This window comes from Hippichthys cyanospilos, chromosome 8 (assembly GCF_059441005.1).
Source record: "Hippichthys cyanospilos isolate Australia breed blue-spotted pipefish chromosome 8, RoL_Hcya_1.0, whole genome shotgun sequence".
Classification (NCBI taxonomy): domain Eukaryota; kingdom Metazoa; phylum Chordata; class Actinopteri; order Syngnathiformes; family Syngnathidae; genus Hippichthys; species Hippichthys cyanospilos.
Genome location: NC_142376.1, coordinates 1116755 through 1134642, shown reverse-complemented (window position 1 = coordinate 1134642; position 17888 = coordinate 1116755). Strand labels below are relative to the sequence as shown.

The window sequence follows — 17888 nt, the reverse complement described above, 5'->3', positions numbered from 1 at the left end:
ACACATCTGCCTCAACGACAGACAAGGTCACTTTGAAGATACGTGCGTTCAATAAGCACGGTGATTTTTTTTTTTCCAGCAGGAGGGAGTCTGAAGCATTATGGGGGCCCCGCTGTTTGGCAAGAAACGCGGAGGGGGTCATCGTCGGCACAGACAGACCTTGTCAGATCGATGATACCCCACGCCGTATAATGTCCCGTGGGGGGGCCGCTCAAACCGCAGGAACTTGTTCAAGTCCAATCATGTAATGTAAAGATGCAATAAAGCTAATAAGGAAACGACAAACGTAGTCCGTTAATCAACAAACAATAACAAGGCCGGTCTGTTAAAAAAAAAAAAAAAAAAAGTACCATATTTCCAGTTTTTTGCTGGTTTCTCGTGTCTCATATTACATGCCAACAATGTCACCTTCCGTATCTTGAACTTTCTCTCGTTACTAGAGACGCTATTTTTCCGCCGGGCGTACGTAACCTGAATTTTTCGTGACAAAATGCGTTCGTAAGAGAGAAAATGCAAAACCGGAATAAGCCATTACGAGCACATTTTTGATAGTATTTCGTTGTCAATAACACGTTCGGCTGTTAATATGTCTGCAATAGAGCAACTAAATCATCAGCTAACAACTAGTACACACAACTAGTACTGTCTGATTCCCGGGCACATGCACAAAACTGAACATTTACAACATGACAGCATCCGCAGGCTTATGAGGAATTGGTTTTGAAGAGCCTTAAAAGCGCACAATAGTACGCAATTTCCAGTCAAGAGTAGCCCGCGGGCAGCCATTTCTGGCTGTCATTCCAGCCGAGCACCGAGGTGGAAGGACAGAGGGAGAGACAGGCGGCTGGAGAAGATAAAGGGTGCACAAGGGCATACAAGGGGGGACGGCATTGGAAGACACCCAACGGAAACCTCAATGGAGGACGGCAAACAGAAGGCGCAAATTAGGCTGCGGCCTTTCCGTGAACTAACCGCGGCGACGGCGGGGCCCGACTGCATCTACGGCCCAGTACGGCAGATAGGAAAAGGCCGCGCACCTCTGTCGAAACGCTAAGCGTTTGTGATATTTCCCGAAACGAGGTGACTTCATGATGACGACGTCACGCTGCTCATCCCGCACACGCGCGCACACGCGGGCGGAGATAATTATGGTGTGGTTGACATCATGTTTGTCACCATTGTAATGAAGACGGTCAGGGTCGGTCGCGGGTCAGCCAGTGGGGGTGGAGGACCACGCCGAGGAGCCCTGGGCCCCGATCATCGTCCTCTGTTGAGGAACTGTGCGTTGGTCCAATGTGGCAGGCCAACCAGCTGGATACATTCAGGGGGGACCACTAACACATACTTCTGTTACTTAAACTTACTAAATACTACGTGGAATGATTTCAACTTCAAAAGTGAAAAGCTAATCCATATATCTGTACACTATTACAGAGGTCCCCAACCGTCAGTCCACGGCCCGCTACTGGGCCGCACCCAAAATAATGAACCTGTCATGGCCTGTAAGAGTTAATGTTATCAAGAGGTATTCCCTCCCCCATTCTTCAGAAAGTACTTTCCACAAATCATCTTTATTAATAGACAATCAGAAATTAAGAAGAAAGTTTGACTGACTGACCTAATTGTTTTGCTGACATTCCCTTGAGCGCAGCTCCAGCCAGTGGATGCATAACGCAAACCCAGCCACTACTGTACCTTCTATTCTATGTGCCTCATAATGTGGTGTATCCTATATATGAAAAGATTTAAAATATAAATTTAAATAAATTTCATAGTGGGGAAAATGCGGTAATCATGTTTCAAGAGAGGATTTAAGAAACATTAAAAGCAGGACCTAATGAATGTGCCAAGAAACTCATAGAGATAGATTTTTATAACATAAAAACATTGTAAAAATGCTGTTTTAATATACGAGGAAATAAAGCTAGAACCACATGAGAAAAGTGTTCATTTCTTTGATGAGCCCAAATATCCCCATTGAAGAAATGAACACGAGTGACATTATATCTGGAGCGACTCAACTGAAAAATATCTTTAATAAAAACAATCCCGCTAATGTAATAACATCTGGCTTTCACCGCGTCTGCTCTCGCAAAGAGAAGAGCAAAACCGAGGAAAACGTGTGCTATTGGAGCAAAGGTGTTGCCGGCGATGAACTCGGGATGATATGCATTCCCGCTTACGTGGTTCTCGGCCGCCGTCCCGACACTAACCTCGAGTCAACAAACAGGCCGCTTGCTTGTTATGCTTGGAGCGAGCTCCCGCGGCGTTGTACGCCCAAGTGTGGACCGGGCCCGGTTACAGACACAACCTGCACCGCAAAGCGTCCCTTTAAATGGCCCAAAGTGAAACAAAGTCCAGATGGCTTTAATAGACAATATTCACTTTTGGGGGCACCTCCACCTCTTCTCTCTCGGTCGCCTCAGTCTTTTGTTTTTTTGGACATTCCGCACCCCTCTGCTCGTACAAATGTTCCCGTACGCACTTTAACATTTCATTTTAATCATTACCCTAGACCCAAAACATTAAGTACAATTATCAGCTTTGATTGACAGTCAAGAGTTATGTTTATTTTGGAACGTTTTCAAATCTGCAATCAATCACACAGAGAGTGGTTCAGAACATGTTTAATCTTTCGTGTACGCGATAATGAAGAAACGGTGGGTTAATTCTACAAAATTTGGGGGTAGGGTAGATCATGCAGTCCAACGCAAAATGTCGGGCTCTGCAAAGAATAGCTGCCGAAGCGTAGCTCTACGTTCAGAACCAAAGCAGGAGCATTTCTAAAGCAGTAACTGCACTGTATTTTCTATACTACATGTATAAGACAAACCTCTTTAAAAATGGTTTTCATATATAGGGCACACTGCAATATAAGGCACATAGAATAGAAGCTATTGTATATATGTAGTATGGTAGTGGCTGGGGTTGCATTACGCATCCACAAGATGGGAGTTGCACTCAAGAAATGTCAACAAAACAAACTTTATTAATAGACAATTAGAAATGAAGAATAAAGACGATTTTTGGAAAGTGCTATCTGAAGAATGGGGAAGAAAATGCCTCTTGATTACATTAAAAGACTCGATCAATGCCAAGACCAAGAGTTTATAAGAATATAATTATGAGTCAATTGAATATTGAAATTACATTTTTAATCAAATTGCGACCAAAAACCTTAAAATATATCCGACTCGCGGGACGTATGTTTGACACCCATGATTTCTAACACGCTGTAAGTCATTTCAGTGTTTATGGATTTTGGAACAAAAAGGAAGAAGGAAACAAAAAAAAAATTGACATTTGAAAAGAAAAAAAAAAAAAGTCCAAAAGCTGAATGCATTCCATCCCTACACCACTCTGGTTAAAGGGATACTTTCCTATTTGAGAAAATTATTAGTATCATTATTATGATTCCAGTAAAAACAGAATATTTAATAGTGAGCTACTTGGTCACTATTTGAACTGACTATGTGGAATGAAGGCCCCGGTCTTTGTTATGCATGGCTCAATCACAATTAGATTGAAACTTGCAGTGAAAGGTAAGACGTGTTTCCACTGGCGCTCCGGCGTTATTTGAGGAGAACGTATTAGAAATGGTTTGGATTGAATTGACCTCCTGTAGCGCACCTAAGGGACGTTCAAACTGCCGCAAAAGATAAAAGATGTGCGGGACGGTCCTGGCTCCTTACAGTATGCGGCATCCGAAGGTGCGCAAAACCTCAGAGGGGCTAACACTTTTTGCCACCATTCACGGGTGACTGAACGCCCTTTGTGGCGATTGGAAGAGAGTTCTTACCAGTAGGACACATCCAGGGGGTGAAAGTAGCACTTGGCGATGAGGTCTGCAAAGAAGGACTCGGTCTCGCGACATGCCGTCCCGTTGCCGATGACGACCCTGCTGCAGCTGGCATTGGAGGGCGGAGAGGAGGAATTCAATGAGTCCAAATATCTGACAAGAAATACTGCTGTAAACGGTGTAACCTGTGGCAGTACCTATGTTTGATCATAAGATGTCGCAGTTTTTCCGCTTCTCTATCATTGCGGGAACCATGGAGGTACACAACGTCAGTGTGGAGGATTTGACCTGGAAGCAGAAGGTTCTTAACCTTTTTTTTTTTTTTTTTTAATGATATATTTCCTGTCAATTTTTTTTTTTCGGCGCCTCCACGAGGTTGCTCTTTTGTCATCTTTTGGGCGATGGCACAGCAACAAGCAAAGTCAAAGTGTGATAACCACAGAACTAGAAAACGCTACATGGGAAGGAAGGGCTCTGTAGGTACAATTGTTAATTAAATTAAACCTGTCTACTGAGTCAACACTGCATTTCCTGTTATTTTGCTCTTAAAATGAAAAGAAATATATAGTGTTCATGTCAAAGCATTAAAGGAAATTTGCTGATACCTCTAAAAACCCTGTTAAATTCTCACATACACCCTGTGTGTCCACTGAGTGAGAGAAAAAAATTAAAGTTAGGAGATTAAGCTTTTATGAGAAGCTATTTAATCTTCACCAATAAATAAATCGAGGAGTGCTAAGCATGTATTATTCATTTATTATGTTCTCTTACCGGTTGGGGAGAGGATGGCAAGCTTGCAGCCGTGTCTAAAGCCAGGGTCCACCCCCATCATGGCGCAGCCCCGAACAGGACACATCAACAAGCGCTGGCGTAGGTTTCGCACAAACATGGCGACCGATTCTTTCTCTGCCGTTTTGGTGAGGGTCGTTCTTGAAACGAGAAGATACGAGAAATTAGAATAGTTTGAGGTAGGGCTCAACTTGAATGAGAGTGACAGACCTGTACGTTCTGCTGAGAAAAGGCACGATGAGCCTTTTGTAGGAATCCTCAATCGAATCCCTGATGAGCGCTTGATGCTCTTTGCGAGCGGAAGTCTTTGGTTTCCACCTGCATTGGAGCAAAGCCTTTGATTGTCATACGCATTACTATTCATACATACTGTAGGTCTGTGTGAATGCTGAGTTGTGACCTGTTGTTGATGCACCACCACAAGAAGTTTTTCTTCACCGTGTCAGGAATGTTCACCTTCACAGTCAAAATCTTCAGACTCTCCCCTCGGTTGATGGCCAACGTCTGTGCAACACATCAAAGAAGATCTCATGAATTCACTCGGGAAAGTGAATTTCAAAAAAATTGAAGGCTTTTAGGTGCGATTTATAGTGTGGAAAATATGTAACCACATTCAGAATTTGAACAGCCCAGAGGTCAGGAAATGGTGCAGGCCACACTCATTTTATTCGTAGAAGCTAAAACTTGAAGTTTGTTGTCTTATGCGGGAACCACATTATTACAGAAAGCAGGAATTTCATGATGATATCTGCTCCTTGGCTGAGGTCATTGAATGATGACAAACACATTAGAAAAGCAAAATACTTTCTCTCCACACGCGGGAGAGTGAGGAGCCTCTGAGCGAGTCCTGTGGCCACCCCCTACTTTTAGACCAACTGTTACATGCTGTTAAGCAAACAGTAGTAAGTGTCTGACCTTTTCAGCGGGGAACCTTTAGCCCGCCGCGGCGCGAGGCACGAGAAACGAGACGTCAATCTGGAGCCCGAGTGGAAAAAGCGAGCTGACAAATGCCACCAGTGTGCCAGCGTGAGGGGCGAGGACCGCCAGGCCTACCCCCGCCGCCCACGCGCACGTGCGCCGAGCCGCGGCCGCTGGAGCTCGGCGGCACCCCGGCGCAAAAGCCGCAACGGCAACATGAAAAACACAACTAATGGCATGTCAGGGAATTAGGGTGAAATTTAGATTTTTCTCCGGATGGCATGTTTCCGCCGCGGGCGCCTGCCCTGACTGCGATGACATTTCTCAAGAGATATTCATCAAATCGCACACCTCCCGACAGTCGTCCAACATCTGCAACCGCCCCGAAGGTTAAAGTAGTTAAATGAACACAGCCTAAGCTAAATCTGTGCGCAAAATTAAGATGCACCGTTATATATCAGTGTGTGTGTGTGTGTGTGTGTGTATATATATATATAAACTCTAGAAATATTTTGAAAATAAAAGACAGAACTAAAAGAAAAACAATTAAGAATTGTAAATATAAAAATAGTTACAATAACATAGCAGGGGTCAAACATACGGCGCGCGGGCTGGTTCTGGCCCGCAATCAGTTTTAATCTAGCCCACAAGATGATTTTGTAATGTAAAGTTAAAATAAAAGAGCTTTTCCAGTAAATTTAAATTACATTAAATTTTGTCAATAAATGAAAACGTTTAAAAAGTTTTATGATTAACATTAATGTTACATGATTAATAGTGATGTGCTTGTACTATTTTGGACAGCATTAAAAAAAGAATAATGAATCTGAATTTAAAGTTATATAAATACATACCATGATTTTAATGGTCTGGCCCACTTGGGAAGAGATTTTTCTCCAAAGCTGCGGCCTGAAACATTAAGACGAGTTTGACACCCCAACATAAAGTGTCCTTCAGAATCGCAGCAACTATCTTTCCTCAAAAAGAAAGCATTCATTTTAGCGCAACCCGTGTTGCGGATTGGCGTTACATGAATCACTCTAAACCAAATTCAACTGCGCATGTCTTAAATGTCCCGCGCCAAAACGAGGACACACTAGATAGCCGAGCGTGCGTGTTCCTCACTTTCTCCCTGGCTGGGGTCACTAGCCAGAGACAGGGGGTGATCTGAGAGGAAGGGTGATGTGAGACAGCGCGAGAAGTGTGTGTTTGCGCATCAAGCGGGGCCAAGAGTGACAGGTAGCGAGGTAGCGGCCAACGCCTGACGAGAGCGGACCGACAGACGTCCGGCGGCGGCGCAAACCCCCCCGCAGGGAGGGCAGCCGGCCAACCGCTGTCCTCTCGCTAGCTGTCTCCTTGTCTCGCTCCGGCTTCCTTTAGAGGAATACTGTCATCAACACATCCATCCACACCGTGCGCAAGCGCGCGCACACACACACACACACACATATATATATACACACACACACACACTGACCTGGGTGACACAACTGGGACACCGGGCTGTTTCCAAACTCGCAGTTTATCAGGCATTTAAGGTCAATAAGGTCGAAGCAGGCGTGATAATAAAGGAGTTCTCGCAAAAGTGCAAATTTTAGAGTAAAATTCTATTTGCAAAATACAAATTCTCCAAAAAATGAAAAAGTGTACCAGGATTAATTCAAAATATTCCCGCAATATTATTTTGTAATGTAGAGTAGAAAAAGTAGCAATTTTTTTTTAAATAATTGAAAAACTTGAAATCTTTCATTAATTGTAATGTTAATGTTTAAAGACTAATAGTGATTGTTTTAGCGTTTTAGCGTTGTGGGTCACAACCTTTTTTCAATATGATTTGTTTTTGTGTGTTCGTTTTATGGACCGAGGTACCTCCTAACCCAGGTTGTCAATCCTGTTTTAGCTTGTGAGTCGCATACAGGAGAATCTATTCCCAAGTGGACCTGACCAATGAAATCATGGTGCATAAGGCTTTATACAACTTTAAAACAACAACTTCAGATTTATTCTTTTTTAACTTTGTCCAAAATGCCCTCTTAGAAATAGACAAAAACCACAACACATATTTTTTATTTCTATTTATTATTTCTATTTTTATTTCATATTTTTGTTCTACAGGGCTAACAAAAAAAAGACGGCGAATTAGAAGAAAATTTGAGGGCAAAAGGATTTTACATGTAATTAACCTAAGTGCTACTTGAGTGCGCAAGAGCGCAAAAAGAAACTTCCACCTGTCCATCAAAGCGGAGTGTTGAATTGATGAAGCAGCTGCATTTACGGCGAGCCCTCTGCAGGCGAGGCCCTGACTGCTGCGCTTAGCCGCCGATTGATCGCGGGGCGAGTGGCAGCGCGGCTCGCAAATGCGCCCCGGCGTTCGTCGGCCGCTTGTAGCTATGAGCCAAACGCGTCCTCTTCACGAGACGGCCTTAAAATCAAACCTGATGGGATTAAGTCTCTGCACGCCGTCTCGACGTACGTCAAAAGAATTACGCGTCAAGATGCGCGGGGTGACTGCGAGAACAGATTGATATTGATTCAATTATCAAAGTGTTCAATCAGATTTCAAGTGGGAGTTACAGGTTTTGGCTATACTTTATAAGTAATTAAAAACAACAACAAAAAAGCTTTGTCAAAAACAGATCACAATTTTTGTCAGTCAAAAACAAAGTTGACTTTTTCCCCCACTCAAATTATTCTTGTCGATCTGGGGTTTCAGACTCATTTTAGTGCACGGGCCACATGGAGGAAATTCTACTCTCACGCAAGCCAAACAGGTAAAATCACGTTAGATGTCTTTAAATCAGTTAGTGTCAATATAGGTCGATTCTTGTTATGTGAGCCGGCCTGGTCTCAATTCCCTGCGAATCAGGCTTTAGCTGTAAAATTATTATTGAAAAGTAAATTAACAAAATAAAGACAAAGTAAAATAAACTGCATGAAAAGAATGGAAATTTGCTGTGATCTTTTTGAACTAAAAATGTAGAAATATATAAATAAACACTATGAAACAATATCCTGAGGAAGGAAAATGCCCCAATCAGCATCGGTGGTTGTACAACTTTGCAAGGAGTGTTGCAAAATGCAAAGAATTGAACAGAATAAAACAGGGCTGTAGTGTCTCATTCTATTCTATGCGCCTTAAAATGTCTAAATAATGTTTCAAATGGGCCATTCATTGAAGTCGCGCCTTACACTCCAATGCACCTTATAGTGCGAAAAATACGGTACTTGCATTTTTCTTTTGCCCCTCTATTTGACACAAAAAAAACACCTTCAACCCTATCTGCTTGGTCAAAATAAATAACCTAATTTTGTGTAAAAGTCAACCAATCTGCTTTCTGGATTGTTTTGTTGTCGTTCCCTTTAGCGTAGCTCCATCTAGTGGATGCAGAACGCAAGCCCAGCCACTACTGTAGCTTCTACTCTATGTGCCTAATAATGTGATTCATATAAATTCATTGAGGGTGCGCCTTAAAATCCGATGCGTCTCATAGTGCAGAAAATACACTTTGCAGACTCTGTTTGCCAACTATTAAAAATGACGAGAGAATCCCTAACATTGGACATTCTACTGTGCCTATATGATTTTTCCACTCCAACTCTTTAGACTTGCAACAGCCTCCCATCTCCCACCTGCTCCCCCCATTCCCACACCAAGTCGCACCCCGCCGACTTGTCGGCAAGAAAAGGTTCATTTTAGCCGCAGTCCGACAGCTAGCAGGGTCACTGTGGATTAACGCTCTGTGACAAAAGCGAGTCATCAAATTAAGTGGGTGGGAGCCAAGCGCAGCTGAGGGGGGATAAGTGACGAACACCCCCCCCCCCCCCCCATCTGCGCGCTCTTCCTTCCTTCATTCATTCATTGCCTCGCTTCGCTCCCCGGGCGCTCGGGGCAGCACGAGCTGTCAGGGCTGGAGAACGCCTGTCAGTCAGGCGCTCTAATCCAATGGCATGTCGACGGGGGACATGTCACATATGTTAAGAGGAGAGAACCGGGGGGACTTGCTGGATGTGTGTGTGCGTGCGTGCGTGCGTGATTTCAGGACTGTAGGGCAAGGCCCGCTTGCCAGCGAGTGTTGGTGGCGGGAGCGGGTGATGCGAGCCGTGGTGACATATGAGGCCCGGGACCAACTCTGAGTAACCCACCGGTCAATGGGGGTGGAGGGGCACTTGCGAGTGGCGCAGAGGGGGTAAGGAGGCTAACCGCGCCTGACGTGCTTCAGTGGCACGCACGGGGCACAAACAGATGGCACGTGTTGCTACGGGTGAATGTGACGACAAGTCTAAACACTTCCTGCCCATATCCGATCCGATCGGAGCCTTAACAAGGCTCGCTTGAGATTGACACTGCATTACATTACTTTTTTTTTTTTAAACTACGAACCAAAATGCTTTTAAACCTTCAAAATAATGCAGGAGCAATTTTACTTCAGTTATCAAACTGTGTCTTTGCTTGCTGTGGCGGCATCGCCAAAAAGCAAAGTTGTGGGGGTCAACTCTTAGGTCCTCAGTGAGTTGAGCTTTCAAGTGATTTGCTAATGTGCAAATTGCGTGCGTGCAATCTACCATATTTTTCAGACTATAAGATGCAAAATACTGCACCAGTACAACAGTAAGATGCTTCATGGTGTTTACTATTGGAGAGTGTTTCCTGGCGGTGAGTAAAAAAAGCATTTCAAACTCAAAATCAATACTTTGATAACGTCTTCTTCTGTATTGAGATAGAGATCGCTCTCTAGTGGCTGGCTAGTAAAAGAAAAAACTGCAGATAAGCCACACAGGCCTCTAAATCGCAGAGTTCAAAAAGTGAGAAAAAAGTAGCGTCTTAATGACCATTTTGGGGAGTAAAAGTGCGTCTTATACTTGGGGATTATTGGTATTTTGTTGAATTGTGCCTGAAAGGGTAGACGTGTACCTGATGAGGTTGGATGCGGCGGACTATAGTGGTGAAGTCAAAGTAGAGCTGGAATTTGTCCACATCCTGCTTCTTGCTTTTCTGAGCATTTGGCTTCTTGTCACTGGATTGCGACTTGTCCTCTTCTCTGTCCTTGAGGGCGGTCTTCGTCACAGACGAGTGAATGCTCACGTCGTCATTCTCACACCTGTCGGTGCAGAGGCAAGATTTAAAAAAGAGGCGGGATGAAGCGCATAAGTGTGCGTGGATGCGCTCTCACAAGGTTTTCACATAGGTGAGCGTTTCGGGATCTTTGGCTATGGTGTAGGCCAGGATATGCAAAACGCCCGTTGACACGTCTTCCACTGACGAGAGACCTGATGCAAAACGCACACAAAAATAAGGTCACTTCCTGTTGGTTTTCGAGAATGGCTGTTTTGGGACTTTTTGGGGCGTCGTGTTATGATCGACTTGTCCATTAGACTAATGCAGGGAGTCATTTTTTCCTAACATTCGAGGGGGCGCTATTGAGTTAGTTTGGAGGGTTTGTGTTCAAGATGCCAAAAATACTAATATATAATAATATTATATTATTCAAGTGCTTTTGGTGACTATAGATGTCAACGATCTGTTTTTACTGCGCTCCATTGACAGCACTAGTAGTCAGACATCCATTTTGACTTGGCGAGCAGCGCATGAGTTACCGTAAATGCCCAAATAAGACACACTCTTAATTTTAGGGTCAAATGCTGATGTTTTTATGTTACCGTGTATAAGATGCAACAGTTTGGCAACAATGTAAAATCTATCGCAAAACTATTAATTAACACTATTAATCGCTATTCATATTTTCTTGAGTATCATATCCCTAAATTATATTTGTTGCGGGTAAATTGTTTCAGATTTCCCACATTCTTAGCGATCGGGGAATGCAGCACCAGCATAACTGCCATTAATACCCGAAGCTAATGTGGCTGACAGATCAATCTTCCTCAAATGGTGTTAAATATAAAAACCTACTAATCTTTAAGTTACTGTTTATAGGACGCACCCATACTTTTGGCCTTCATTTTCGGGGGGATGACTTATATTTGGTGAGCTACGGTAATTCTCACAGGCCCCCAAAGAGACATTTAATTTGTTCCATATACCACAATTACAGTACATGACTAAATGAAGAGTTTGTAATAATTGTGGTGTGTGTCGCACCCTCTGTTCCGGGTTTCACCCAAGTCCTGAGATCCAGTGTGTGCGGCGCCTCAATCAAGGAGGTGGCGGCGGCTTCGAGGCCCAGGGCTTTGGCCTTACGCACTTTGGTCACTTTGCATCCTTTCTTGTAAGGGGTGCACTGCAAAGACGAGCGAGTTTCACCGCGTGCTTCCGATGTTTTATTTTAGTCTCTGCAAATGCAATTCTGACCACATGATCCAGTTCATCAGCAGACCGGCAGCTCCTCAGGCTTTGCTCGAGTTCAGTCGTCAAAACGCCATCTTTTTTCAGGGTGTTGATTACAGACTGGGTCTTCTTTGCCAAAGTGCTACAACAAGATGCACATTGGGTTATTTCAATAGAAGAAATTTTGCCATTTTATTTCGTCGTTTTGGAATTACATTTGTCGTGGTATCTCAAAGCAGATTACATTCAGCACCTCTAGGAGTTAGATTGCATAATGGCTTCCGTTTACATTTTGGTTTCTTTGCCGGAAAATTGTAACACAAATGCAAATCTGTGCAAACCTCAACACAATAAAGACTTAAATGGATTTGCAAATGAGACACCAAAACACAAGTTATCAATAAGTTGCTTCACGTTTCAAATTGCTCTGAATTGGAAAAGAAAAATGAACCGTTCTGTCATGGCAATGAAAAGCATTAGATTTGCCAAAACCTGCTGAAACTGATAAAATCAAAAGTTCCCTCAGCAGAGCTTTCATTTATCCCCATTTGAGAACCATTGCTTTATTGTATATTGTATACAGTATACTGTCCTATACTCGGTCGTTCATATTTTCTTTTTTTATTACTCTTTGCTATTGTGAATTTCCCTACGGGGATGAATAAAGTATCTATCTATCTATCTATCATCTATCTACCCAACATGCGTGTACTGTACACGCTTGAGTAACTATTGCTTCTGTGACGCTTGAAGTGAAATTACTTAATGAATAGTCATTTGGCGACATCTACAGCCCAAAATAAAAAAATGCAGCTTACAAAGAAATTTGAGACGGCTTTAGCCAAAAAGTTTTGAAAAGGCGGTGCTGCTTTAATTTCATTTATTCGGATGTCAGCACATCTTAGGGGAAAAAAAAAGCATATTTTATGACGGCCAAACCGTTTTGGGCAGTAAAGTGAATTTAACATTTAAACAGCTGTGCAGGTTTGATGCCATCGGATGTCATCAAATCAGACTGTAAAGCACTGGTGTCAAAAATCTGGCCCGCAAAAGAGTTTAATCCAGCTCGCGAGATGATTTGGTAAAGTATAAAAATTAGCTGGATTTTATTATTACTATATGAAATATTTGTTGTTGTTTTTTTAAATAGTAATCTTAAGGTTTTACGATTAATAGTGATGTTGCTTGTATATTTTGGACTATTAAAAAAAAGTAATCATAAATTTGACTGTTTTAAAGTACACAAACTATATCCCGCAATTTTATTCGGTCCGGCCAATTTGGGAATAGATTTTCCTCCATGCGGCCCGCAAGCTAAAATGAGTTTGACACGCCTGGTGTATAGTGTTCATCTGAAGAGGGACAAATAAAAGGATGTGGCCTCAAAGTGTAGAAGGATGTTGTTTACAGCGCTCACCATAACTCTTCGTACACCAGCTGGACATCACGCACGGCGTCGGCGTCCATGTGATTGATCATCTCCTTGCGGTAGCGCACCATGAAGGGCACCGTGTTCTCCTCGCGCAGCAGCGTGACAACATTGGCGCACACCCAGCGCTCCACGCAAGTCTGCATGGACAGCACCTGAGCGGACACGTTACATTCATTTAAGCTCACGTATTATGCACAATTTGTTTTAATAGTTTGTATTGTTTTGCCATAGTTTTTACACTGTTGCCGAACTATAAAACCTGCTACAATTTTTACGGTCTCCAAACAAAAGAGAAAAATTACTGCTTCGGCGCAATGTTCAGTGACTGCTCAAAATGTGGGAAATCTGAACACACATAACACGCTACAAATATATAACTCACGGATATGAACACAAGATTAGATGAAGAGATGAAATGTATTCCGTTTTGCTAAAGTTTTGATTTTGAGCCCAAAATTATGGGTGCGTCTTAAAAACAGGTGTGTCTTATGTTTGGGGAATTACGGTATACTGTATATGATTTTTTTCTTAGAACATACTGTAATTATTGTAAAGAAAAGTATTGGGTAAACTTTCTCTTTAATGTCTAAAAATGTCAACTATCAATACCGTTTTGAAATTTGGAGTGGCATTTTCATACATCAAAGTGGTATGAATAACAATAAAACAAAAATCTACAACAAATCTTTTGAGAGAAAATACCTCAGTCAGGTCCCAGTTCATATTGAGATCCCCTTTCGCCAAGCGTTGCGGCTGACTGGACTGGCGAGACGATTGGCAGCCTGTCTTCTGCTTCTTGAGTGCGGGCTCATCAAAAGTGAAGTCGTCATCGTCTTCTTCTTTTTTTGCCGTCAAGCCGGCATATGACGAGCCTTCCCGAGCCAACGTTTCCGATCCCGAGACGGTAAATGACATCCTCTGCATAGGAAAGCAGATTCACAATGACAAATGTTGCAAAACGGTCTTTTCATTCATGTTGTTTCCTACTACACCTCCTCTTTGGTCCGGACGCTTGGTCCAGCCTCTGTGGATTCAGCCTGTTCATCTCCAAACTGTATTTTTGTTTTGTTTTCAGGCTTTTGTCGCTTTAGCTCAGCTTTAGGGGGTGTTGCGCCCTTCTTGGCAGCCTCGTTTTTAGGTACTCTAGGTTTGGGGGCTCTCTTGGGACGTTTCTTCTCATCTGCGGCCGAGTGACTGGGGACTGGCTTTGCCTGCGGTGGCTTCCACTCGTCTTCGTTATCCCCCTGATCACTGAAGAAAATGAGGGGGAACAAAACGTTGCAGTTATTTTCATGTGTTGGCTACTCATCACTTCATATTATGTCAAAACTGTGTGGGAAACATCAAATTTGCGCAAACTCAGCTGCTTCAAATTCATTGCGGTATTTAAAGCCTAAAAGATGACAATTGTGTCCATGTTCCATTATTTAGCGAGGTGACAATATACTAATGAATCTGTCTATTTCAAAAACTTGCAAATAAATGTGTTCTTAGCTACCAATAGTATGTTTGACATATAATGATAAAAGAAATGATATTACATGGGGGGGTGGAGAAAACCTCTCTAAAGCTTACACATTGTCCTTTTAAGTGAAATTGAGTCGCATTTTTCTTTTGCAGTTGTAATGACAGTAAAGTGTATACGAGTTGATGCCAGTGTGCAAAGCAGCAGCAAATAAAGCGAAAAATAAGTATAACTCAACATTTTAAATGCTCACCTGTCATCCTCGGAAACCGAATCCACGTAGCTCACTTGGGCAGTGGTTCTTGCCCGTCGACTCATTTCTCCGAGAGGAGAATTCAATATATAGTATCTTAAATACTTACAACAGCGAACGAAACGCTGATTAAAGATAATTGACTGGTCCTTTTTTTTGCTAGCTCTTTTAGTGCCCGGTGCTGTCCATTGCTAGCCAAACAGACGAACTAATTTTAAATTTCGCGCGTCACGACTTCGCCGTCATGACGCCAAACGACGATTTGGATCCGACGTTTTCGCTGGACGCGACGTTTACAGGCGAGATAAGAAGCTTTTCTCTTTATTTCGCCGACAATTGACAACATTGAAAATAGGAACTTTAGCGGTAGGAAAGAATCTTCTGCTGTGCCCCGACTTCTTCTAATATGCAAAACAAGGAGTGTCGTCGATTTAGCGTACGCTGTTGCCCTCTAGAGGCACCGAGGGGAATAGCAGCATTTTTACATAACGATAGGAGATACTGTAGTTTGGAGCTATCTAGTCACTTGTTGCTAGATCAAATTGATAAACTAATCGTAAATTCATTTAGGATAGCTAGAAAGTGATACGCTATAAATGCCTGTTTATAGTGTTTTATTGTTCCACGCTTTAATTTGTTCAAACAAATCAAAACAAGACTATACACAATTACCCGTTTAATGCAGAATAGAATGACACGCAGGACTAGATCTATTGATCCCATGAGAATTAAAAAAAAATTAAACTATAAAGATATTTCGATATGCAAATGGAAAGCATGCCAAACACAAGCAAAAATGAAAAAAATAACTCTGAAGTCCAGTCATTAACGTTTTTCTGACACTGAAGTCAAAATGGCAAACAAAAAGTGCAACATTTGACAATTCCAGCATATTAAAATGGGCAAATAAATCCCACGCGAGGAGCCTATTGCACAAAACACTAGAAGGCACTTACTTGTATATCTTGACTTTTCGAATGTCCGCAACATTTTTTACTAGAGCTGTCAGAAAGCATGCTGTAAACACAACTCGAGTGATTTTTTTTTTTTTTTTTTACAGAAATGACTCCTCAAAAGCATGACCTATATCAAACACCTGTCGACACATGCATTCCTGCTTTACTAAACAAGCAACAAACATCCCAATAAAGTTTGAAGCGGCCCCAAAAAAGTGCAAGAAATACTTGAGCTGACTACAAGAGGCAAAACATGACAAATAGCAGACAAGAGCAACACCCTTTCTCATCGGCTTCCTCCTTTCAGGCTGTTAATGTAGTCCTTAACGGTGTTCTCCACGTTGGGAATCTTATAGTTCTGCGCCACGTAGATTCCCGTGCACGTCCCGACCACGGCGCCCAGCAGCGCCGACGAGCGGAACCTGGCCACCACGTAGCCGGCCAGGAAGCCCTTCAGGAAGGGAGAAGCCAGGACGCTGCCGCCCTGGGGGTCCAGACAAGACCGGGAAAAGGAAAAGTATATTTGGACTACTTCAAATGATTCATTTTTTTGTTCAACTTTTTTACAAAATAGCTATCAGCATAGCTTAAACCTAATAAATAGATAAAAGTAACTAGCTGTATATGTATATATTTAAAAAATTGAATTCTGACTATTTGTTTATGTCATACTTAGAGTATTATGACTTTTAAAGTCTTTTGCATTATGGGAATCCAGTCCAAGCCAATCAAGGAGGTCATTGAAAGGCTTACAAATGTCATCATTTGGCCACTAGAGCCACCCGGTGGTTTTGGGGTGTCAACACCAACCTTTCATTGCATCCCGTTCCAAATTGCCGCTGAAAGGATTAATGCAAAAATTGGGGGAAATGCAAGAAAAAACTATGTTTTGTGTATGTCCAAAATTGACAATATTTGACAAAAAATGCTTCTACAAGTATCTCAAATTTGTCATTTTTACAACCCACACGTATGTTTACGTTTTTTAAGAGTCCACACATTAATTTCCAGTACTTATTATAATTAACGTAAAAAGGCTCTGAAATTGATGAGTTTATTTATAGCTCTCTGATTACAGCTGTATCACATGTCATGATTATATAGATTGTCGAAAAAACAAGCGTGCACATGGTTATCATGTTCAACTGTAATGTGATTTAAAAGGGCATGACTGGAAAATGCCACCCCTGTATTCTATAGACCCCAGAAATGTGAGAAGAGAATTCCTGTTCTAAGGAGTCTGTGGTGGAACTTACAGCAGGAACTCCGGCCTGAATCTCATCTTCCATCCGTTTCTGGATGTCCTCCAGCTGATCCTTCAACTCGACCAGGTCCTTCAGTTGGCCCAGAGGACTCTAGAAACACAATGCACAGTCCAGTATACAAATACAGAACACATAATAAAACAGCTACAAAAACGTCATTGCAACTTGCAATGACAACTACTGCACGCAATAACAAACAACTTTCTTTCTTCGATCGTGGAAAGATGGAAGTGCTTAATAGTAACTTTCAACAGTTTCACAAGAAATACCATCATTATAGCCATACGTTAGGCGATCTCGTAATTGAAGTTCTACAATGTCCCGTGTGTTAGCCTACGGTGCTAAAAATGCTACGCCACATCGTGAAAGTTTCCTGAACTTAAACAGCAAATTCTGAAGTTCTTCGTCCAATAATAAATGTAACGTGAGTTTTTTTTTCATTCAATAATGACAAATAGGGCTAAATGTGTGAAGAAGTTACCGACCTTGTCATTCCCCATACTTGCTTGGGTTACGCTCTTCTTCGCTTGTTGACAGTCGCATGTTTTGGTAATGGAGCGGCACACCGCCCCCTTGTGTTCATTGTCTTGTCAGATTTTTCTAAACTTTTGAACGCTTTTACTGGCCTTATGGGGTCCCTTACGCCTTCTAATGCCTATTACGTGTTTAGTAAGCAACTTTACTAACGTCCAAGTCGTGTTTGTAATTCTGAATATAGAATATTT

The 17888-nt window shown here is 42.3% G+C and overlaps 2 protein-coding genes across 2 annotated transcripts in view; both read right to left on the bottom strand.

Moving 5' to 3' along the window:
* srbd1 (S1 RNA binding domain 1) overlaps positions 1-15321 on the bottom strand; it is a 36804-nt gene extending 21483 nt beyond the window's left edge. The window contains exons 1-13 of the mRNA XM_088421573.1: positions 14943-15321; positions 14217-14475; positions 13927-14142; positions 13210-13376; positions 11817-11934; positions 11607-11745; positions 10678-10774; positions 10419-10605; positions 4989-5092; positions 4799-4906; positions 4571-4728; positions 3997-4087; positions 3800-3907 (exon numbers count right to left, since the gene is read on the bottom strand). Of these exons, the coding sequence (XP_088277699.1) occupies positions 3800-3907; positions 3997-4087; positions 4571-4728; positions 4799-4906; positions 4989-5092; positions 10419-10605; positions 10678-10774; positions 11607-11745; positions 11817-11934; positions 13210-13376; positions 13927-14142; positions 14217-14475; positions 14943-15007 (1817 nt within the window). The 5' untranslated portion in view covers positions 15008-15321. The remainder of the gene's footprint in view (positions 1-3799; positions 3908-3996; positions 4088-4570; positions 4729-4798; positions 4907-4988; positions 5093-10418; positions 10606-10677; positions 10775-11606; positions 11746-11816; positions 11935-13209; positions 13377-13926; positions 14143-14216; positions 14476-14942) is intronic.
* Positions 15322-15539: 218 nt separating this feature from the next.
* On the bottom strand, positions 15540-17811 carry LOC148419766 (SLC35A4 upstream open reading frame protein-like). The gene is made up of 3 exons (XM_088420848.1): positions 17649-17811; positions 17155-17253; positions 15540-16382 (listed from the first exon to the last, which is right to left on the bottom strand). The coding sequence occupies exons 1-3, from the start codon at positions 17661-17663 to the stop codon at positions 16185-16187; spliced, it is 312 nt and encodes a 103-aa protein (XP_088276974.1). The 5' UTR covers positions 17664-17811; the 3' UTR covers positions 15540-16184.
* Positions 17812-17888: the final 77 nt, after the last annotated feature.

Excerpts from the sequence above, each read along its gene's own strand:
- LOC148419766 (XM_088420848.1), bottom strand. Across the intron at positions 16,383-17,154 it reads TTCAGGCCGGAGTTCCTGCT|GGCGGCAGCGTCCTGGCTTC; the intron begins GTAAGTTCCACC and ends CTGGACCCCCAG.